The sequence below is a fragment of the Misgurnus anguillicaudatus genome, unplaced genomic scaffold (assembly GCF_027580225.2).
Source record: "Misgurnus anguillicaudatus unplaced genomic scaffold, ASM2758022v2 HiC_scaffold_26, whole genome shotgun sequence".
Lineage (NCBI taxonomy): Eukaryota > Metazoa > Chordata > Actinopteri > Cypriniformes > Cobitidae > Misgurnus > Misgurnus anguillicaudatus.
This window is the reverse complement of record NW_027395276.1, coordinates 4,231,695-4,255,024: the sequence shown is the minus strand read 5'-3', so window position 1 is coordinate 4,255,024 and position 23,330 is coordinate 4,231,695. Positions and strand designations below refer to the sequence as shown.

At 39.3% G+C, this 23,330-nt stretch overlaps 1 protein-coding gene across 2 annotated transcripts in view; it reads left to right on the top strand.

Moving 5' to 3' along the window:
- The first annotated feature begins 438 nt into the window (after positions 1-438).
- LOC129443210 (regulator of nonsense transcripts 1) overlaps positions 439-23,330 on the top strand; it is a 38,681-nt gene continuing 15,789 nt past the window's right edge. Inside the window, exons 1-15 of one of the 2 annotated variants that reach the window (XM_073864448.1) lie at positions 439-818; positions 7,948-8,084; positions 8,735-8,824; positions 8,924-9,091; positions 13,316-13,496; positions 14,081-14,242; positions 15,198-15,282; positions 15,667-15,765; positions 16,610-16,718; positions 16,800-16,959; positions 20,093-20,211; positions 20,539-20,703; positions 20,949-21,063; positions 22,774-22,917; positions 23,051-23,264. In XM_073864448.1, the coding sequence (XP_073720549.1) occupies positions 648-818; positions 7,948-8,084; positions 8,735-8,824; positions 8,924-9,091; positions 13,316-13,496; positions 14,081-14,242; positions 15,198-15,282; positions 15,667-15,765; positions 16,610-16,718; positions 16,800-16,959; positions 20,093-20,211; positions 20,539-20,703; positions 20,949-21,063; positions 22,774-22,917; positions 23,051-23,264 (2,119 nt within the window). In that variant the 5' untranslated portion in view covers positions 439-647. Of the gene's footprint in view, positions 819-7,947; positions 8,085-8,734; positions 8,825-8,923; positions 9,092-13,315; positions 13,497-14,080; positions 14,243-15,197; positions 15,286-15,666; positions 15,766-16,609; positions 16,719-16,799; positions 16,960-20,092; positions 20,212-20,538; positions 20,704-20,948; positions 21,064-22,773; positions 22,918-23,050; positions 23,265-23,330 lie in introns of both variants that reach the window. The other variant, XM_073864447.1, reaches the window with a different exon arrangement.

Sequence of the window (23,330 nt, the reverse complement as noted above, 5' to 3'; positions counted from 1 at the left end):
AACAATTGAAACTGAAAAACATGTATACGGTTACCGTGAAATAAAATGACTCATTCCATGAAATTTTTGGTCATATCGCCCACCCCTAGACACACCCAAAACGGCACATTTTTGCTCACATCTAAAAAGTGGCAATTTTAACATGCTATAATAAATTATCTTTATTATATTTTGAGCTAGAACTTAAATCTGGGGACACCAAAGTTTTATTTGACATCTTAAAAAAGTCTTGTAAAATGTCCCCTTTAAACAATCCATGACCATTTAAAGAAGCCTAAACTAACTTTCTACACACCTCGAAACAATAACTTTAATAATAAAATCGCTATAAAGCGTACTGTATGTTCATGACAGCAAAATATTTACAAAAGAGCTCTATTTCCACGTCGAGACAGGAACTTGTGTACACGTCACCGGCTTTATGCGCTCTACGTACGTGACGTCACCGCGCGTCGAGCGCTCGAGTGGGAGTCGAATCTTCTCCGGAACCGTTTGCTTTCATTTCTGCACGAGTCCGTCGCGCGCCGTTTCCTTGTCTTCGCTCCGTACCAAAACAAAGTCGCGCGCTTCGCTCGGTAACGTTCGCGCATCTCCAAAGAATTGTTCGGTGTCCCGTGTGAAAAGGCGGTGAATAAAGCCAGGGAAAGATGAGTGTGGAGGCGTACGGGCCGAGCTCACAGACGCTCACCTTCCTGGACACGGAGGAATCGGAGCTGCTTGGGGCCGACACGCAGGGCTCCGAGTTCGAGTTTACCGACTTTACGCTGCCCAGTCAGACCCAAACCCAGGGCCAGACCCAGAGTCAACTTGACAACCAGGTACAAACGGGTCAAAACACAAAAACGCGCGTTCTGTCAGGCGGCCCGGACGCGCGCGAGGGACCAAATATGGCGAGCTAGCTTGAGTTAGCCGAGCGGTAGCGTTAGCAACAGCAGCGATAGAGCAGGCCGCTGATGTGTGTGTGATTTCAGACTTTAGTGAAGTGCATTGTCATTAAAATACATTTCGCTTATTAATATACCACACAACTTGTGTTAGCTCTTTTATTGAGCCTTGACAAAGGGGTGTGTTGTGTCAGGGTTTGTTTTGTGAGTTTAAGGTGTGTGTAGTAACGTTTGTGTTTACGGGGATTACTGTCAAGCACATTGATGACAAACTGTACATTTGTTAATATACAGGAATGTGCTTTATCAGTGTTGACACATGTGTTTTTTATAAGTTCTGGTTTCAGTTGTTCAGTGTGTTTTCAGAAGGATTGTCTGTCTCACATTATTATGATGACAATTATTAGAATATTAACTACATTTAGTCTATTAGGCCTTGCTTTAGTTGTGTGTTTTTGTGTACTTTTATTTGGACTGGTGTTAATAAAATAGTAATACTGGAAATAGTATTTGTGTTTTGCGGGATATGAGTTTTTGTAAACTAGCAGCTGTGTTTTTCAAGTTACCCTTGTGTGTATTGCCTTTTATTTGAGCCCTGACAGAGCAATATGTTAAATATAAGATTTCTTTAATAGATCACTTTATAGTGATCACTTTATTAGAGCCCGACCGATATGCATTTTTTGGGGCCGATGCCGATACAGATATTAGAGAGTAAAAAAAGACCGATAACGATATATCGGCCGATATTCATTATGTGCATATTATAGTACAGTACACATATACTACAGTATATTATACTACTACAGTACTTTACATAGAATACACTATATACATTAACAGAATATACTATATATAAATACTTTTTGCAATGATCACTCTATGATCACACCACTAATGTGGTGATCAAACACTTAAAATGACGTGACAAAGATATGTAATATAGGCAGGTGTGTTTTACAAGTTAACAATAAACTTTATTATCCAAAATGATTCTGATATAAGTGCACAAAACATTAAAATTTGACTTATTATAAATAACTTTAAAACACAAACAAAACAAAATACATATAACTTAAACTATTGTCAGTTTTAACGAGAATAATGTTATATTGGGCTTATTTTAAAAAATGGAAACTTATAAAGTCATTGTTATATTGGGCTTAGCTTTAGAGTAAGTTATAGACTTCACAAATTAATTAAAAACTTACCGTTAAGACCATAGATATGGTTAAGACGACAATGCTTGAATTACTGACAACATACTGATGTAGGCTAATGTTTAATGTACTGCACAACTTTTTTATAACACGAACCCACAGTGTTCTGCCGGGACTTTAAACTTTTATAAAACTAAAGCGTCTGCTCTCCGCCTCTTTTATTTAAGAAAGGGTGTAAAGTTGCGCGAGCTTATTTAATCAATTGCTTTGAAATGAGCATGTAACAGCACAAGCAGCTGTACTCCCACAGACTGCGCATCAGTTTAAGCGCGTCCTTTCTCCGCCTCGCGTCATTTCTTCCGCTTGCGTTTGAAACAACTCGCAAGTGGACAAAAAAGACTGATTAAAACCACCAAATGTAAACAGGAATGTGTCTCTCTCGTCCACTTATAATCCAATCGACCAAAGCGCGTCTTAATACCAGGTGTAAAATGTATTGAAGAAACCGCGTGACTGCCGCGCCCGCCACCTGAACTGAGAGACTGACTGAAGTGAAGGGGGTGGGGGATTGGCTGATGTCACTACAGTGAGTGACCTGAGTCGCCATTAGCAACCAATAGGGCGCACTCTGCTGGACAAACAAGTACTTACATCTTTCAAAAGCATTTAATGTGTTCTGTAAGGAACGTTCATGTCGGCTTCATATCTGCGGCTTATACGCCGATACAGATATATCTGCGACATGCTCATATCGGCCGATAAAATCGGCAAAACGATAAATCGGTCGGGCTCTACACTTTATAGTGTTATTATGTGTTATTCATAGTGTTATTATGTTCTAATAAATTTTTGTAAGTTAGTTGTAGTTTGAAGGTTTGTGTGTGTTTAGCTGTTTTTTTTCTGTTATTGAAATGAGATGAAGTATAGACGGTTTCAGCAGTAACACAATTTTTTGTGTGGAACAAACTTAACTTCCGGTAAACTTGGCAGAGAATCAATAACAACCTTTAAGAGTTCTTTTAAAGTAGTTTATTTTGAATAACAAGCAAAATGACGTGTAAAATGTGTACTATATAATGTATACAATGTTAACTACTAGGGTTGTAACGATAATTCATGCTACACCCTAAAGGGCTCGTTATAGTTGTGCGTAGGTCCTATGGCCTCGCCGCGACAGCGTAGGTTCCGCATCGGTTTTCATTTATACTTTTGCGTCACCGTCCGCGTCGACGTGCAAACACACGCGCAGACTGCTGGTAGGCAGTATCCACGCGTGTAACCACAGTAGCAGCGCAACCGTCAAAGAAGAAGAAGAAGCTTGGCAAGTTAACCCACAAACGAAGAAGAAATTTGTTGCAGATTGAGTTAAATCACTCCTCAACTTGGCTCATCTTTCGCAAATGAAAATACCCATGACACAGTTTTTTACCTGACGGGAGGGGTTCTGGTGGACCATTCACTGCACTTGCGGTCCGCGTAGAACTGACGCACTGTTAAAAATTGTGAAAGCGCGCATTTGCACGATTAATCGTCACAGCCCTATATGCTGTATATATTTCCTGGAGCTGCCTGTGTATAATTGCATAAGCGCACAATGTATCGTTACACCCCTATTAACTACAGATCAGCTGACGACCCTCTCTTTACAAAGCAGTGATCCATGATCACCACCTCCCCTCGTATTTTGGAAACCAAAACATTTGATATTTCGACGAGACATTTGTTCCAGAGTTCAGTTTAGCCGCTAGTCAGACCATTAAACAAACAGAGACCGGAAGTTAAGTTCTACCCAGATGCCTAACCACAACAACGCGCATGTGTCAGATGAAACCGTCTATATCAGTGTTGGGTTTTGTTGTGAACAGGTATAATCCACAGAGGGCTTTTGTGCAAAGATATTGTGTTGATATGTTGATACACTATGATATGTCTTTGATCCGAGGATCTGTTTTTCTAATGTAGTTATGAGTAGGTTTGTGGTTAAAGTGCTAGTTTAGCCAACATTAAACGTTTCCCCAAGATTTACTTACCCTCAGGTCGTCCTCTGTGTACATGATTATCTTTTTTCAAACTAACACAAGCTGAGTTATAATAGAAAATGTCCTGGCTGTTCCAAGCTTTATAATGGTTGAAAATGGTGCTTCTGATTTAACCTGATAAGGATCAAGCCCCCCTCGGAAGTGAGGCTGCATAAACTTCATTGTAACTTTGAAGCATTAAATCTTCAAAATATACGGTCATGCAGCACATCGTTTGAAAGCTTAGACTCTCAGGATTTCATTAAGCCCACACACAAAGCATAAGATGATTTATAGCAGTCATAAAACTGTAATCTAGTTGTTCGTTACCTGAACCGGGCGGCACGGTTTAAGTTTGTTTACTTACCTTCAAAATCTTCCCTTTATCCGCTTTGGTCCGAGGAAGCCTTTTAATCCAAAATGATTTGTTCGCCTCACAATCTTGACGTTTCTGACCGAATTATGATATAAAATATGTAAACAATTAGTTCACTACCGGACATTCGTTCGACTCTCACTTCTCATTCAAGACTTAGGCCCAATCCCAATTCTATTTTATACCCCTCCCCCTTGCCCTTACCCCTACGCCTACCCCTTCCCCTTGCCCCTTGAAACAGAGTGTCAAGGGGTAGGGCTGAAAATATCCCCCTAAGAAATGGGACACCACTACTAGACCGTTACACGTCATCATAAGTCGTTGCTAGCTCCTACGTCATAGATGGTCCGATGTAATAATACAATAAAATTTAATATTACAAGAAATTATTAAAAAAATATATGTTGTGGAACTATCACAAAGTCAATAACATTAGCAAACTTTTTTCATGGCGATTTTTACAAATCTTTTTTCTGAGAACATACTGTATACATGAACACAAGATTAAAGGCAACATAAAACAAGTGATTATTTGTTATTAAAATACTTTTTAATGTCCAAAAATACTTAAATTTATGGGCCATATTGGAAATGTATCATACCCCTTCGTCTGAAGTGTGGTCCTGAAAAATCTTCGTTTGAAGGGCTATCTGGCCCTTACCCCTACCCCTTCCCCTTCAGCCAAAAGAGAATTGAGACACCCCTACCCCTTCACGTGAACGCGCGAAACAAAGGGGAAAGGGAAAGGGGTAAGGGGTAGAATTGGGATTGGGCCTTATAATGCTACATTTGGGTGTTGCGTTTGTTGAGCAAAGTCTTTTGCATCAAACACGCCCTCTTGTGGAATTTCAGCCGTTTCATAAGGGGCGATTCACATTTTGCGTCTTTTGCGCGCTCAAGTTCGTTATTTAAAATGTAGGCGCGCGGTATGCACGTTCATAATGGAAGTGACGCGTTCGCGATGCGCCCATGGTGCGTCCACACCGCATCGAGTTAAGAACATTTTAACGTCTCAGAATGCCGCAAGCGCATCGCAGGTCATGTGACAACAACCAACCAACGGTCGCGTTTTCTGCGTGGTTTTAGAAGCGAAATGTGAACCGCCCCTTAGGGCCGATTCACACCGGCTGCGTGGCGTATCTGTTGCGTTTCAGTTGTGTGGCGGCTGCGTCGCGTTTTCTGTGTTTGTACATACCAGAAGCATGCCTGACGCGGCGCTGACGCGCTGCTGTTGCTATAGGTGACATATACTTTGCCTGGAAACGCTTCCAAGACGCTTGCGTGTGGCGTGAAAAATAGGCGTGGGTCCTATTCCTAGCATGCACGCGTTTTCGGCGCGGCTCGAGCCGCGCCTGAGACGTGCGTGTCATGCAGGCGGTGTGAACTGTCAAACCTGCTAACATGGGAGCCTAAATAAAAACGGACACGCCACGCAGCCGGTGTGAATCGGCCCTTAGTGGTTAAAGCCCCAAAAAGTCCATCCATCACAGAAGTAATCCACACGGCTCCATTGGGTTAAAAAAGGCCTTTTGAGGGCAATCAATGTGAGTTTGTAAGAAAAATATAAATATTTAAAACTTAAACTAAAATAACTAGCTTCTGGTAACTAACAACGCATGTTATGAGAATTTATGACATAATCTCCACTGTGTCTTGTATGCCACTTCATACGTGCGTATGGATCGACAGACTTTTTTGGGCTTTAGATCAGAAATACCATTTACTACCATTATGAAGTTTGGAACAGCCAGGACATTTTCTGATATACAGTGGGGCAAAAAAGTATTTAGTCAGCTACCAATTGTTCAAGTTCTCACACTTAAAAAGATGAGAGAGGCCTGTAATTTTTGTCAAAGGTACACGTCAACTATGAGAGACAAAATAAGAAAAAAAAATCCAGAAAATCACATTGTCTGATTTTTTAAGAATTTATTTGTAAATTATGGTGAAAAATAAGTATTTGGTCAATAACAAAAGTTTATGTCAATACTTTGTTATATACCCTTTGTTGGCAATGACAGAGATCAAACGTTTTCTGTAAGTCTCCACAGGTTTTTACATATTGTTGCTGGTAGTTTGGCCCATTCCTCCATGCAGATCTCCTCTAGAGCAGTGATGTTTTAGGGCTGTGTCTGGGGAACTCAGATTTTCAACTCCCTCCAAAGATTTTCTATGGGGTTGAGATCTGGAGACTGGCTAGGCCACTCCAGGACCTTGAAATTATTCTTACGAAACCACTCCTTCTTTGCCCGGGCGGTATGTTTGGGATCACTGCCATACTGAAAGATCCAGCCACGTTTCATCTTCAATGCCCTTGCTGACGAAAGGAGGTTTTTAGTCAAAATCTCACGATACATGGCCCCATTCATTCTTTCCTTAACTCGGATCAGTCGTCCTGGTCCCTTTGCAGAAAAACAGCCCCAAAGCATGAGGTTTCCACCCCCATGCTTCACAGTAGGTATGGTGTTCTTTGGATGCAACTCAGCATCTTTCTCCTCCAAACACAAGAAGTTGAGTTTCTACCTAAAAGTTATGTTTTGGTTTCATCTGACCATATGACATTCTCCCACTCTTCTTCTGGATCATCCAAATGCTCTCTAGCAAACTTCAGACGGGTCCGGACATGTACTGGCTTAAGCAGGTGGACACATCTGGCACTGCAGGAATTGAGTCCCTGGCTGCATAGTGTGTTACTGATGGTAGCCTTTGTTACTTTGGTCCCAGCTCTCTGCAGGTCATTCACTAGGTTCCCCCATGTGGTTCTGGGATTTTTGCTCACCATTCTGGTGATAATTTTTACCCTACGGGATGAGATCTTGCGTGGAGCCCCAGATCGAGGGACATTATCAGTGTTCTTGTATGTCTTTCATTTTCTAATAATTGCTCTCACAGTTGATTTCTTCACACCAAGCTGCTTACCTATTGCAGATTCAGTCTTCCCAGCCTGGTGCAGGTCTACAATTTTGTTTTTTGGTGTCCTTTGGCAGCTCTTTGGTCTTGGCCATAGTTGAGTTTGCATTCTGACTGTTTTAGGTTGTGGACAGGTGTCTTTTATACTGCTAACAAGTTCAAACAGGTGCCATTAATACAGGTAACAAGTGGAGGACAGAGGATCCTCTTAAAGAAGAAGTTACAGGTCTGTGAGAGAAAGAAATCTTGCTTTTTTGTTATTGACCAAATACTTATTTTCCACCATAAATTGCAAATAAATTCTTAAAAAATCAGACAATGTGATTTTCTGGATTTTTTTCCTCATTTTGTCTCTCATAGTTGAAGTGTACCTATGATGAAAATTACAGGCCTCTCTCATCTTTTTAAGTGGGAGAACTTGCACAATTGGTGGTTGACTAAATACTTTTTTGCCCCACTGTATCTCAGATTTATTTTTCCAATTCAATTTTTATTATTCGCTGGATTATCCCTTTAATGGTGAACTGGATTAAAATGTGTGTCTGTTTTCATGTAAGTGCTGCTGAAGTTTGATGTACTTCTTGTTGGGCTGTTTGCAGGTGAACGGACCTGATGGAGGTCTGCCCAATGGAGAGGATGCAGTGGCGACGACTGTCCAACTACTGGCTGATCTGAATTTTGAGGAGGATGAGGAAGATACTTACTACACTAAAGACCTGCCGGTGCACGCCTGCAGGTACTGTTCATACACCTGCCATGATCTCGTACTATAAATACAGCATCTCACTTATGTATACTATGTGTGTACTTCTCTCTATGAGACTGGAATACTTGAATGTACTAGTGCTGGGCAAACATTAATCGCGATTAATCGCATACAAAATAAAAGTGATTCTTGGCATAATATATGAGTATGTGCTGTGTGTAATTATTATGTATAAATAAATACACACACATTCATGTATGTATTTAAGAAACATTTACATGTTTATATATATTTATTTATATTTTTATATATTCTATATTAAATATAAATTAAAAAAAATATATATATAAGTAAAACAATTCTGAAATGAATATATGAATGTGTGTGTGGTTAAATATACATAATAATTAGACACAGTACACGCACATATATTATGCCAAAAATTACTTTTATTTTGTATGCGATTAATCGCGATTAATCTTTGCCCAGCACTAGAATGTACTTTTTGTTGAATGTACAGATGTTTTTGTATAATAACGATTCTTTGCCACAGGCAACATATTTCCCATACAGCTGTGCTAGTGTCTACGTTGTTTGTCTTCTCTAACATAATGAAATAACATTTTGAAAACATTGCTAATATTTGTATGAATGTGAACTGTTATGCTTGTATGTTTTAGCTATTGCGGCATCCACGATCCAGCATGCGTGGTCTATTGCAACACCAGCAAGAAGTGGTTTTGCAACGGTCGTGGTAACACCTCTGGCAGGTAGGTCGAATATGTACAACACATCCACAGTACATCGAGTTGTTATGTGAACTAAAGCAAGTTTTGTTTTTAATTTGTATCTCTGTTTGTTTTGTGCAGTCACATTGTGAATCATTTAGTGAGGGCCAAATGTAAGGAGGTGACCCTGCATAAGGATGGCCCGCTGGGCGAGACCGTTCTGGAGTGTTATAACTGTGGGTGTCGTAACGTCTTCCTGCTTGGCTTCATCCCAGCTAAAGCGGATTCTGTTGTGGTCCTTCTGTGCAGGTAAATATTCAGTTACATTTTTAAATGCTATTTTATATAAATGCTATATTTATGTGACTGAAGTCTTTACTTTGAGAGAATAGACACAAACAGGTTGGTGTATTAATTGTGCTCATTCTGCCTGGTAATTTGTATTTGCCCTCGGTCTGGATTAACAAGGTTACTTCAAAGCGTTTAACCATGAAAGATTGCATTGTTCAGGGGTAAAATCTCAGCAACACTAATATAACAAAAGACAAATATTTACATTTCTTTCTCCCAGTAATGAAGTTCATAAGGCTAACTCTTGCTTGTTTAGCAAACACTTGTGTTATCACAGTCATAGAATGAGCTGTCGCAAGCTTTGATCCCAGCTCATCCAATCAGAATTTATCTTTTTATAATAAGGCTTTTTTTGTGCATGACTACTTGAGATGTGTAGGGAAAGTCCCTAGTGTTCGCTGTATCTTCATTTTCACGTAATGAAACTGGGTGTGAGTTTAAGAAACTGGCAACGTACTTGGGGGTGGTTTCCTGGACAGGACTTATCTTAATCCCAGACTTAAATGCATGTTTGAGCGGACTTAATTTAAAAACATCTTGCGCTGAAATATCTTCACATATATCTGTGCCATTGTTTTGCCTCAAGATGCACACCAGTAATGTTTATTGTAAGGTATAATTGTAAAAACGACTTAAATGTTCTAATATAACCTAGACCTAGTCATGGATTAATTTAAACCTTTTCTGCCAACCCTTAGGGGCGGTTTCCCGGACCAGGATTAGCTTAATCCAGGACTAGGCCTTAGTTTAATTAGGAAATATAACTAGTTGTAACAAACGTGCCTTACTAAAAACATTACCTGTGTGCATTTTGAGGTAAAACAAAGGGCACTGATGTATTTTAAGATATGTAAGTGCAAGTTGTTTTCAGTTTGGAGAGCTCTTTAAAGTGTTTAAGTCTAGGACTAGTCTAATCCCTGTCCGGGAAACCGCCCCATTATTAGTTAACACTAAAGAATGAAAAAGTAATTTCAAAGTTTAATTTCATTTCTACATTAGAAAATATGTAAATGGCCAAAAAAAACACCCAAAACCTTATTGGAATTTTTTACAAATCTTTGTGCTCCTGTACAGCTCAGTGCTAATGGCCGAATACGTTATAACGATAACTATCGTCCACACCACCGGGCGATAACTTTATGCTAATTCACTCGCAAGGCGCAGCACTCGTTCAAATCATTTATCTTCAATGGCATTAACTAATATTGCATATTTCTTTTAATAAAAAACACTTGTAGTTGTTCACATGTCATTAAATGTATAAATATGCTGTTCTTGTTGCATTTACACAGCCGGTATAATTAGCAGATGTTTTCAACATGTTTGCATATCTCTGAACACTGAATCTTGTAGTTGTAGTGTAATCTAATATCTTATCTTTTGGTGTATTCAATGTAGTAGAATTAAAGCAGTGCTTCTCAATTAGTGGGGCGGGACCCCCAGGGGGGGCTCGAAGCGACACCAGTGGGGGGGCAAGCCCCCGGGGAAAATACTTTTTCAGGAAGTGATTTTTTTGCACCGTCACTTAAAGACATTACACCCCAATCACGCTGATAAGCCGCTTGTTTTTTTATTATTATTTATTGATTATATTTAATTTAATTTTTCAGTATCAAATGGTCAAAAAATATTATACTTTATATAAGGATTGATTTTTTTTATTTCAGGCAAATTGATGCATTTTAAATCTTTTCTGTTACAGACTATAAAACAATGTTAATAAAGTTATTGTAAGTTGATCGATATTTCTTTTTTTGTTTTCTTTTTGTGTTTTCTCAATGTTAATAAGGATACAATGTTTTGCAGATGTGTGATTTTATAGACAAATTATACTATTTACAGTCGCGGCGGAGAGTTTGGGGGGGGGGCGCGAAATGTTTACTACTTCTTAGGGGGGGGCGTGACAGAAAATAATTGAGAAGCACTGAATTAAAGCATTACATAAAGTTAGTCAATTTCACAGCAACTGCATCAGCGCTTGGATACCTGAGGTCATTTTATGTTATAGACCTCAGCAATGAGCTTCACTGCTGTGTCATTTGTCATTACAAATGTGCATGCACTTTAAGTTCAAATAGATTTGATTGGCTGTCAATGGTTTATCGTTCATCAGGTGGAAAAGTCAAGTGATTTCCAACGTTATCGCTCATTGTATCGTTATCGTTAGGGATGCAACAATACCAGTATCGGTATCGGGCCAGATACCAAGCTCATGTACTCGTACTCGTAAAAATACCCCAATACCAAAGACAGATACCTCACATGACATACTTTATCACAGATTTGATTGTCTTGTCTGCGATTTCTCTAGCACTTTGACAGTTTTGTGACAGGCAGGTAAAAATTACAGTCATTATGCCCTTGGTTTTGCCCTTTGGAGTTTATTAGACACTGTGAAGATTTGTGATAAGCACATATTGATTTGGTTTTTTTTTCATAATATGAGTTGAAGTTGGCAAAAATAAAAATGCTGATATGTTCATTAGTCTCATTGTGTTGTTCTTAGAAAATTGCCACATGAAAATAAAAACAGTAAAACAAGCATCGGTATCGCCGAGTACTAGATCTTAGGGATGCTCATATCAGTTAATTTTCCCGACCGACAACCGTAGCTTCTGAACCGAAGATTAACCATTAACTTATAAGATTTTAATATGAAATTGTCATTGAGTAAAAATACAGTTGACGGTTGTCTGAACTAGTAAAAACAAAACATTTAATTTGAACGTGCAAACAGCAGCGATAGATCAACAACCGAACCAGGATTCATACATTATCAGATATTCACGCAACATTACCTTATTAAAAAGCACGCGATCAGTCCAGAGGATTAATATCCAAAAAGGGCAGATTGTCTCTGTTTCATCTACCACAGTGGTCATAAAGCAGGACGCTTTTCAGAAAGTTTTGCTTTTGCGTCGTGTTTCTCCGTTTGTCCAAAAAGAGAGATGTTAATGGTCAGGGTCAGAGGCCATCGGCGAACATCTGTCCGGATGTGCGCAAGACCGAGACGGACCGCGCCATCTTGCGGGGACACGCGCGTCTCCGTTCAGCTTCCAAACACGCATACAAATGATTTCTCATACAAATGATTACTTTATCAGACCATCAGGGCAGCAATAATTTGTGTCATTTACAGGAAATTCACAAATTAAAGATAGAAAAGTGGCGAAATGTCTGTCGGCTCATGACGACACGCACCATGTATTAACAAATATTTTTTTCTTTTAACTGATAACGTTAATCGGTCATAAATTCTTACCTTCGGTTAACGGTTAAACGGACAATGTGAACATCCCTACTAGATCCTAAAAGAAGTGGTATCGGTGCATCCCTATATATCGTTATAGTTGTGGTGTAAACGCAGAGACTCAGAGTTTCGGTATGTTTAGAGACTTAATTGTATTTTTATTGTAACACTTAAAAAAAGTAATTATTTTACATTTAATTCTGTAATATTTACAACTTTAATTCTTATTAAAGATCTTTAAAAAAATGTAAAACCATCCCAGAGAATTTTGCAGATTTTTCAGAAAAATTTTCACGAGAAATGTCTGCAGATGCATCTGGACCTGGTCTTGTGGTTGTGGTTTTGTGTAAAGGGCGATTTATAGTCGTACGTAAGTTCTATGCCGTAGGCTATCCGTAGCCTGTGCGTAGCTCTGCGTAGCCTGACGTGCACCTCGCAAACATTTTAACAGCGCGTCAGTTCTACGCGGACCGCAAGCGCTGTGATTGGTCCACCAGAACCCCTCCCCTCAGGTTAAAAAACTGCGTCATAGGTATTTCCGTTTGCGACGGTGAAAACAAAGATGAGCCAAGTTGAGAAGTGATTTAACTCAAACTGCATCAAAAGTCGCTGTTTATTTACTTCCATCATTGCTGGTCTTCTCAAATTATACACAACAAGTTGTTGTTTCTTCTTCATTTGTGGGTTAACTTGCTTAGCTGCTTCTTCTCTGACGGTCGCGCTGCTACTGTGGTTACACGCGTGGATACTGCCTACCAGCGGTTTGCGCGTGTGTTTGCACGTCGACGCGGAGGACGATGCAAAAGTATAAATAAAAACCGATGCGGAACCTACGTCGTCATGGCTACGCCATAGGCCCTACGGACGACTATAACGAGCCCTTTATGTTTCTTTGTGTCACACACGCGTGTGTTTTGTTTTTGTATGTTTAGGCAGCCGTGTGCCAGTCAGAGCAGTCTGAAGGACATTAATTGGGACAGTTCTCAGTGGCAGCCTCTCATTCAGGACCGATGCTTTCTGTCCTGGCTTGTGAAGATCCCATCTGAACAGGAGCAGCTGAGAGCTCGTCAGATCACCGCCCAACAGATCAACAAACTCGAGGAGCTCTGGAAGGTACCGGATCTCACTGACCCATTCATGTGGCGCTGTATAGCAGGGGGTTTAAACTGTGGGTCGTGCAGTCACTTGGCTTTTGCAGAGAATTACACAAAAACAGGCTATAATGACAAATGTTTAGTAGTTCACCCGTTCATTGTGTTTTTATGAATGAAGCATGGTGAAGCTTGTGTTCATACTCGGCGCATTTCTCGTGTACCACACATACAACAGGATAAGTATTATTATAAGTTTAAATTCAAACTCAGATTGTGATGTTAAGAATTTAATATGATTTATTCTATCATTTGAGTTTATTGTTATTTTAAAATGAGGGGAAAAAATATATAAGTATGTGTATTTATGGGTGCCGCTGTCATTAGGAAATTTTAGCAATAATTTTATAAATAATTTTAGCAATAATGTTATAAATAATGTTATGCATTGCTTGTATGTATGTTATTTTTAAGTGTTTTAGCCTACCGTTTGTGATGCACCTTGGGCAACTTCTGTTGCATTATGTGTGCTATATAAATAATAAAACAAAACAAAAACAAAACATAAATCCCCTGTAACATGGTTATGTCTCTTTATTATGACAGGAAAATCCAACAGCCACCCTGGAGGATCTGGAGAAACCCGGAGTGGATGAAGAACCTCAGCATGTTCTGCTGCGATACGAGGACGCCTATCAGTACCAGAACATATTCGGGCCGCTCGTCAAACTAGAGGCCGATTATGACAAGAAACTCAAAGAGTCCCAAGTATGACATCATCTATTTTCTATTTCTTTACATTGATGGATTAGTCTGATCTCACAGTCTTATTCACATGCTCAAAGTAAAGAAAACAAATATAACAACAGAGAAGATCTGTTAGTGGATGAACTTTATAAAAAAAATTTAGGGATCAATTTACTTTGTGAAAAGGGTCTCTCTCTCATTTAGAGTCACAGCGGAGGTCCGCTAGTGTGTGTACGTAGAAAATAACGTGAATGGCTTTTAAAGTATTTATATTGTTAATAATTCATTGGAAATAAAGGGCAAGATGCATTGAATTGTGACCTTATAAATCATAATTGAATTAATACACAATTACTCCAAAACTTAAAAAAAAAAAAAAACTGGTACGAGTAGGGCTGTCACAATTATGAAATTTGGCTCACGGTTACTTGTCTAATAAATTGTGGTGATTATGACGATTAATTGATTTTAGGAATTTGATGATTATGACAATGAATTGTCTGTTTTATTGCTTTGATATTTAATTCTCATACATTTTTTGTTTGTTCATTAAATATTTTTTACGCGTTGTGATTACTTAATTAAATATTTTGCAAGGTTTACCTGCCATTAAATATTAATACACATAACACACATTTAAAATTTATTATTTTATGAATATATCTTAAAAAAACGCAAAATTCTTTAGGCCTTAAATAGTAGCCAATCCTACTAGGGTCATATTAGTACTGGACCACATGTCTGTAGTGGCTGCAAAAAAATCAATTCCTTACGGTGCATTCACACGGGGGGCGTAAGCGCAGCTCCCTCTTGTGTTTTTAAAAAGAAGTGCAATCATTGCTGTGACAAGGTCATTGGTGTTAATAAATCAAAACAAGACTCTTGCTGATAAAGACGTCATTTAAGTTGAAACTAGTACATTTCCTCAAAGTTTCATATTTATTAAATGATGATTTCTGTTTTTTGTTTGTTTCAGACTCAAGATAATATAACAGTCAGGTGGGACTTGGGGCTGAATAAAAAGCGGATAGCTTATTTCACTCTGCCCAAGACGGATTCAGGTGGTAATATTTACTTTTGACATCTTCTGTGTCTACCAGTGCTTCATGATATCCATCCCATCCCTAACACCGTGTTCCATGCATCCCTCATCGATGTGTGCGCGGTCCTGTTCACCTGAGTGTGTGTTTGCAGGGATCTGTCTAACTGAGTGCTTGTGTGAAAATGATCGGTTCCCGTGTGTGTGCGTGCGTGTGAGAAAGTATCTGTGTTCACCCGTGAGTGAGTCTAGAGATAATGTTCACCTGTGTGTGTGCAGGTATTGGTTCACCTGTGAGTGTGGGCTATTCTGTGTATGTGATGAATAAACATTAATAATGTTAATGTAATATAAATCAAAGATTTTTGTTTCTTTCTGAATGTCTCTTGTATGTGGCGTTTTTCAGACATGCGACTGATGCAGGGCGATGAGATCTGTCTGCGCTATAAAGGAGACATGGCTCCACTCTGGAAAGGGATTGGACATGTCATCAAAGTCCCCGACAGTATCTTTTTTAGCACAGACCTTGAAATCAAACTGTTTTTACACACTTTATTTGCTGTGTATAACACGGTAAATGGACTGCATTTACATAGCGCTTTTAACAGACCTATGGCCATCCAAAGCGCTTTACAATTAGCCTCACATTCACCCATTCACTCACACATTCATTTTTTAAGATCACAATTACTTTTGTGAGTTCTTATGCAGGGTTCACAGCAGACGCGGTAGAGGCGGCAAGCGTGAGTGATTTACATGTTAAGTCAATGGAAAGACGTGAATTGAGCGTTGCCGCAGGAAACGCGTGAATTGAAAAATCGCGCCATGTTAACCAATCAGGACCTTGCTGTAGTAGTGACGTGATTACAGGAAGCAAGCGCAAGCGAAGTCTCAGCGGAGTCGCAGAAGCCCCTCCCATGACACGAATTTCCACGTGAATATCACACTAGAATTTCACGTGCGAATGAAGCGAGTAAACTCAAATGTTCAAGTGTGCGAATAGTGCGTTTTTGCCGCCTCTACCGCAGTTGGTTTTAAAAATAATGTTTTTGTCCAGAGGACAATGAACAAAGATAATGGCATTATAGCAACAGTCCCTCTTGCTGCTTAATCTAGCTGGTTAATATTTTTTGCCTTGTGTATGTCAGTAGGAAAGAAACGTTATTTCTTTTTAATTAATTAAAAGTTATAAAAACAAACATTATTTATGGTATAAGATGCATTGATAAATCGTGCACTGTGAGGACTGTTTTGATTTCATATTGTCAGTGATGTTCTGATGAGTTAGTATAACAAGTCTTTAAGGGTTCCGTTCAGAGATGTTGGTTCTTTAACAAAGACTTTTCTAGATTATGGAGACGAGATAGCCATCGAGTTGCGGAGCAGTGCTGGAGCACCTGTGGAGGTGCCACACAACTTCCAGGTGGACTTTGTCTGGAAGTCCACATCTTTTGACCGGTTAGTTTAACTAGTCTATTTGTTCATCTTGCTGCATTCATTTCCCACTTTTATTATCATCTGTACCTTCTTGCTGTTTAGAATGCAGAGCGCCCTCAAGACGTTTGCTGTGGACGAGACGTCTGTGTCTGGCTATATCTACCACAAGCTGCTGGGTCATGAGGTGGAGGATGTGATCATCAAATGCCAGCTGCCTAAACGTTTCACTGCACAGGGCCTGCCAGACCTCAATCATTCACAGGTACACACATGACCCTGTATACTCTTACAAACACTACAGTATTCATTCACTGTCTAGCAGCAATGCAATGTTAACAGACTAAAGGAGATCTGGCTGTCCCGGTTGAGTCTGGTTTCCCTTTGTGCTTTTTCTCTGGTAGAATACTCACATTAGATTTTGGGTTTATACTTTACTTAATGGTCAGACTGTAATCTTAAAGGCCCATCTCTTGTTCTCAGTAATGCTAATGTACATTAAAAGCTTTTACTGCTTTTTTTCCTTTATCGTGTTTCCTCTTTTTGTCCCATTTCTATGTTAACTGTAATGTCCTGTCAATTTTAATATGATACCTTTCAGAAAAGTATATACTGTCTATCTATTTAGAATCTGACAATACTACAGTTAAGTGCAATTTATACTTCTGCATAGGGGTGTGACGGTTATTATATAACCGTGAGACCGACGGTTATAGTTGAACACCGTCATTAGAACTCTATAACCGACAAAACCGTGTTATTAAAATATTAAAAAATATAAAGAATGTTTAAATACTAATTAAAACAATTGTCAACAGTCTGTGTTACACGCCCCACCATGTTATCACGTCACGCAATGAAAAATACAGAGCGGAGCAGACACTGACAACGCGCTGACATACAGGAGAGACCATGGCACTTTTTGGTTACTTTTGAGATTAAACATATTAAACAAAGTCTCACCTTTCAAATCATCTCTTCCTTCTATTTAATTTATAGAATCAAATAAACATGAATGACCATAAGATGTTTTAACCGCGGAAAGGCTCCGCCCCGCTTTTCAAGTTCAAATCCTCCCATGTTAATCTACTAACTCTCCTGAAAGCACATTCACTGCTAGTTGTCTTGCTGTTAATTGTAAATAAACGTAGAGCAAGTAACTAATCAGTGTTTCGTTTATTCAAATACTGGTTTCACATCGCAAGCATGAGCACTGAGCAGCACGTATGCGGAGAGCGTTTGCCGCGCGTGGCCATTGTGCTTTTACAACGACTGCGTTTGCAGCGCATATGGCGCAGTTTAATAACAGTATAACAATCTCAAGTTCACATTACTTTATTTTACATGCATTTATGAGCAAAACCTCTTCAAGACGCTTTTTAATCCACATTGTTTTCGTGCTGTTCTGGTCCGTGTAATGACAGATATAGACACAATTATAGACATTAAAAGTCCATGGCACAAATCTGTTTCTCTGAAGATTATTAAGATAATGATAGATAGAGGATTCATTTATGCTGGGCAGAGAGTGACAGCGCAGTCTTCTGGCAACAGTGTGTTTTTTAAATATTTAATTGCTTTCTGTTAAATTTCTCAAAGTCATTACTGTTTAAAACACACTTGGCATCACATTCATGATTTTATGGTAAATGACACTTTCGCGTCAATCCACAAGCATTTAAACAAGCAAACCCCCCCAGACGGTTATGTGACGAACCGTCACATTTGACTCACGTCATAACCGTCATCACCAATTCTGAAACCGGCACAGCCCTACTTCTGCATCAATTGTATAGCATCGCCTATGCAGAGACGCAAACCCTACGCAGTAGCCTGACGCGCACCTCTCCAAAAATGTAACACCGTGCAATGCTACGCGGACTGCATGCGCCGTGATTGGCCTGCTAGAACCCGCATTTCAGCTTGTGACATTAAAAGCAACTCAGGTTGCAACAAAAAAATTACTTATTCCCCTCCAGCATTTTTTGTGATTTTCACAAAAGTTTCACAAAATGCCTTCCAGGAAAAGTTTCTTCTAAAAATATAAACATGCAAATATAGCAAATAAAAGAACAGACCCTCTGCTTTCAAACAAACAATAAACAAGCAAACAAACAAAACAGGGGAAAAAATGTTTCATCCTATCTATAATTTTTCTCTGTTTATAAACATTAAATATGGGCATTTTTCTAAAAAAAAAAAAAAAAACACAAATAATTTCATTTTTGTGTAGGAATTTTGTTAGAGATCAGATTCAGAACAATTATCAAAACACACATAGCGTTTAAAATTTGTAAATAACGTTTTGGCTTCAGTTTTTAAAAAATTGGGTAATCTAGCATCTAGTGGATAATCGCGGTATTGCAGATTAACATAAAAATTCTTTAGTAATAATTTTTTTTGCAATCGTGTTTTCTTAATTGATGAGATACCGTATTTTTCCGGACTATAAGACGCATCGGAGTATAAGCCGCATCATTCAAAAATGCGTCATTAAGACGAAATAACATGTATAAGTTGCAGTGGACTATGTCACGTTTATTTAGAAAATTATTTCACAAAATCCAAGCCAAAAAACAAACATTTAATCTTGAAAGGCGAGTTATTCAACTAAACAATAGCAGACTGAATAGATGTCTGTACGTTAAAGTAATATTATCAGCGTCAAGTTCACATACTCGTCATTCCGCATCACTGAATCCATTGAATAACATAAATACAGAAGCAGCATATGGCGGACTCTCGCCGCTGTAGACGGTAATGATGTCTCTTGCCTCATAAATGTCAAAATTAATTCATACGGACTCACAAGGCGCACCTGACTATAAGACGCAGCACCAGCCAAGTTATCAAAAAAAAACCACGGCTTATAGTCCGAAAAATACGGTAACTCATCAATGGCGGGAAAAGAGTTATAAACAAAAATGTACCTCCATCACTGCTGATGCTTCTCTAACAATGTACAAAATCTACTTTTGCCTCGATACTGTAACATGCCTGTGAACACTGCCTACTAACCATCTGCTTATGTAATGCACATTAACGCAAACAATGGCGCACAACTATAGATGAAAACTGACACGTAGGCTGCAGCGTACAGGCTGTGTTGTAGGTCCTACGCAGAAGTATAAATCCGGCTTTAGTGTCGCTAATATACATTTTATGAAAAGTGATCATGTTACATCATATCATTTATGGGTTTTTTTATACAGATACTGTTAGTATAACTAATTTACATCTCGTGTCAAAAGTTGCAATCATTTATTCTGTATAATTTGTCCTGTACTAATATGCATTTACTGTAAAGCAAAATAGTAAAAAAGCACAGTGGAAGTAAATTTGAATAAATTTTATTGTTGTACAGTTTTCTAAAATTGTTAGTTTTGAATGTGTTGTAGGTTTACGCAGTGAAGACCGTTCTGCAGAGACCTCTCAGTCTGATCCAAGGACCTCCAGGAACTGGCAAGACCGTGACCTCGGCCACCATCGTCTACCATCTGGCCAGACAGGGCAACGGGTAAGACCGTATTCGATGAAACACCACAGTGTGTCCACAAGCTCATAGTCAACATTAAACTCATTTAAATCTGTAATGTGAGAGAGGATATTCAGCTCTGCTTTCTATTGTGTTAAGCAAACATCTTTAAACAACAAGTTCCTCATCTTGGGCTTCATTACTTCCACATTTCTCCATAAGCAATATAATACTAATAAAGCAGCCCTGCCTGATATTAGCCAAGCAAATATTGTTTTACTGCCATACTGCTGAGCCCTGTTCAAAGTCTGTATAGTCTATATTTTGATCCTTATCTAATATAGCTGTGATCTGTTATTGTGTCTTTAGCCCAGTGCTTGTATGTGCTCCGAGTAACATCGCAGTGGACCAGCTAACAGAGAAGATCCATCAGACGGGGTTGAAGGTGGTGCGTTTGTGTGCTAAGAGTCGCGAGGCCATAGACTCGCCCGTGTCTTTCCTGGCTCTGCACAACCAGATCCGCAATATGGACAGGTATGGACTTCTCTGCTCTTAATGATTTTTGGTTTTAAATGATTTAAAATGTGAGGGGTTCCTACCTGAGCAACATTTGTGAACGTGACATGTGAGCTGCATCTTCAAAAATCAGCCAGCTGTGTTTTTTATTTCCACCAAAAACTTATTACATTGTATCCTTCATGAACAAAGACAGTCATACAGTGCATTGCCATAGCGCTTGAAGCTCATGAGCACTGATGTGTGTTTTTTTATTTCTGCAGCATGCCAGAGTTGCAGAAACTCCAGCAGCTGAAGGATGAGACCGGCGAGCTGTCGTCATCAGATGAGAAACGATACCGAGCTCTCAAACGAACTGCTGAAAGAGAACTGCTCATGGTAGATATCTGACTTCACATCACTTTGCAATCAAACAGTGGTCAGGGCTGGGGAGTGTTTCCAGTCTGTATGCTTTACAGCTTGGAAACAGTGATCAATTATTTCAGTCATTTTGGGAATCAGAAAGTTGTTTTACCAAGTAATGAAACTGGAATTATGATGAGAAAGGAGAGTTAGACTCCGTACCAGAATTGTTAAATACCTCAATTTCCATACCTGATTACAGTAATGATTAAAGGTCACCTATTATGCCAGTCCCTCCAGAAAAACACGATTATGCGATCGCATGATTCAACGCACAAAAAGCCTACATACTGTATTTATGTGAGGGCCGCATTTTTTCAAATATGACGCACTTTCTCAACATAAATGTTTTTTTGGCAAGTTCCCGCATTTTTTTTGGCAAGTTCCCGCATTTTTTTTGGCAAGTTCCCGCATTTTTTTGGCAAGTTCCCGCATTTTTTTTGGCAAGTTCCCGCATTTTTTTTGGCAAGTTCCCGCATTTTTTTTGGCAAGTTCCCGCATTTTTTTTGGCAAGTTCCCGCATTTTTTTTGGCAAGTTCCCGCATTTTTTTTGGCAAGTTCCCGCATTTTTTTTGGCAAGTTCCCGCATTTTTTTTGGCAAGTTCCCGCATTTTTTTTTTGGCAAGTTCCCGCATTTTTTTTGGCAAGTTCCCGCATTTTTTTTGGCAAGTTCCCGCATTTTTTTTTTGGCAAGTTCCCGCATTTTTTTTGTGGCAAGTTCCCGCATTTTTTTTTTGGCAAGTTCCCGCATTTTTTTTTTGGCAAGTTCCCACATTTTTTTTTTTGGCAAGTTCCCGCATTTTTTTTTTTGGCAAGTTCCCGCATTTTTTTTTTGGCAAGTTCCCGCATTTTTTTTTTTTTGGCAAGTTCCCGCATTTTTTTTTTTTTGCAAGTTCCCGCAGTTTTGCCAAGTTCCCGCAGTTTCACCGCATAAAATTGCATAAAATCCCGCTGTTTCTATCCCCTTTTTTTTTTTAAGAAAACGTGCCGCCAGATCAAGGATTTTTGCAAGCAAAATCACAAATAAACTTTTTCCTGGAAGGACTGTTATACCCATTTTTAAGTCTCAGGTGTGCCCAGAATGGGTCTGTGAAGTTTCAGCTCAAAATAATTTATTATAGGTCATGTCCAAAATGCTCCTATTTGGGTGGGAGGAAAAACGTGTCTGTACCTTTAAATGCAAATGAGCTACAGCTCCTCACTCCCTTACCAAGACAGTGAATGCTTTTAGATAAAATGGATCTGATTTATGTGAATACAATCTGAGAGAAAAGTATCTCACTTTCAAGATATGGCAGACAGCATACAACTTTCTGAAGGTAGAAACATGCAGGACTGTCAGTCAGTGGCTGTGGGCGGGGCTTTATCAGTGTGACATCACATTAACAAGAGAATCAAAATAGCATGTCTAATGAGACTGCTTTGGTTTAATAGGGATTAAAAAAGGTAGTGGGTGGATTTTTTTTCATTGTGTGGTGGTTGTGTTTGCACACGGCCAATACACATTCATGTCCAAATGTTGATTTTACATAATAGGTGTCTGTGAAGCAGTATTTGTTTGCATGGGATGTTTTTTTGTCATAAAGTGCATTTTTTTATTGCATTTTTTTCCTATAAAAAGCAAAAGTCTGCCTCGTGACAGGAACACATGGCACCTCTTATAACAATCTTCTCTCTGTGTGTCAGAATGCAGATGTGATCTGTTGCACGTGTGTTGGAGCGGGTGATCCTCGTCTGGCTAAGATGCAGTTCCGCTCCATTCTCATCGATGAGAGCACCCAGGCCACAGAGCCCGAGTGCATGGTACCAGTGGTACTCGGGGCTAAACAGGTACGTGACAGGAGCACTTATTTACATCTATTGACCCCTGATGGACTCTTGCCATCTAAATCATATACGCACACACCTATGGCTGCACTTAAAAAGTAACCAATAAATGATCATTGTCTGCTTTGTTTGACAGCTGATTCTGGTTGGTGATCACTGTCAGCTTGGTCCTGTGGTCATGTGTAAGAAAGCAGCTAAAGCGGGTCTGTCTCAGTCCCTGTTCGAGAGGCTGGTGGTTTTGGGCATCAGACCCATCCGTCTGCAGGTGCAGTATCGCATGCATCCGTCGCTCAGTGCTTTCCCTTCCAACATCTTCTATGAGGGATCGCTGCAGAACGGAGTCACTGCCGGTACGTCGGCTCAGATCAGGCGTGTTTGGGTTTAGATATTACGGGTTATGATGTTGATATGAGTGT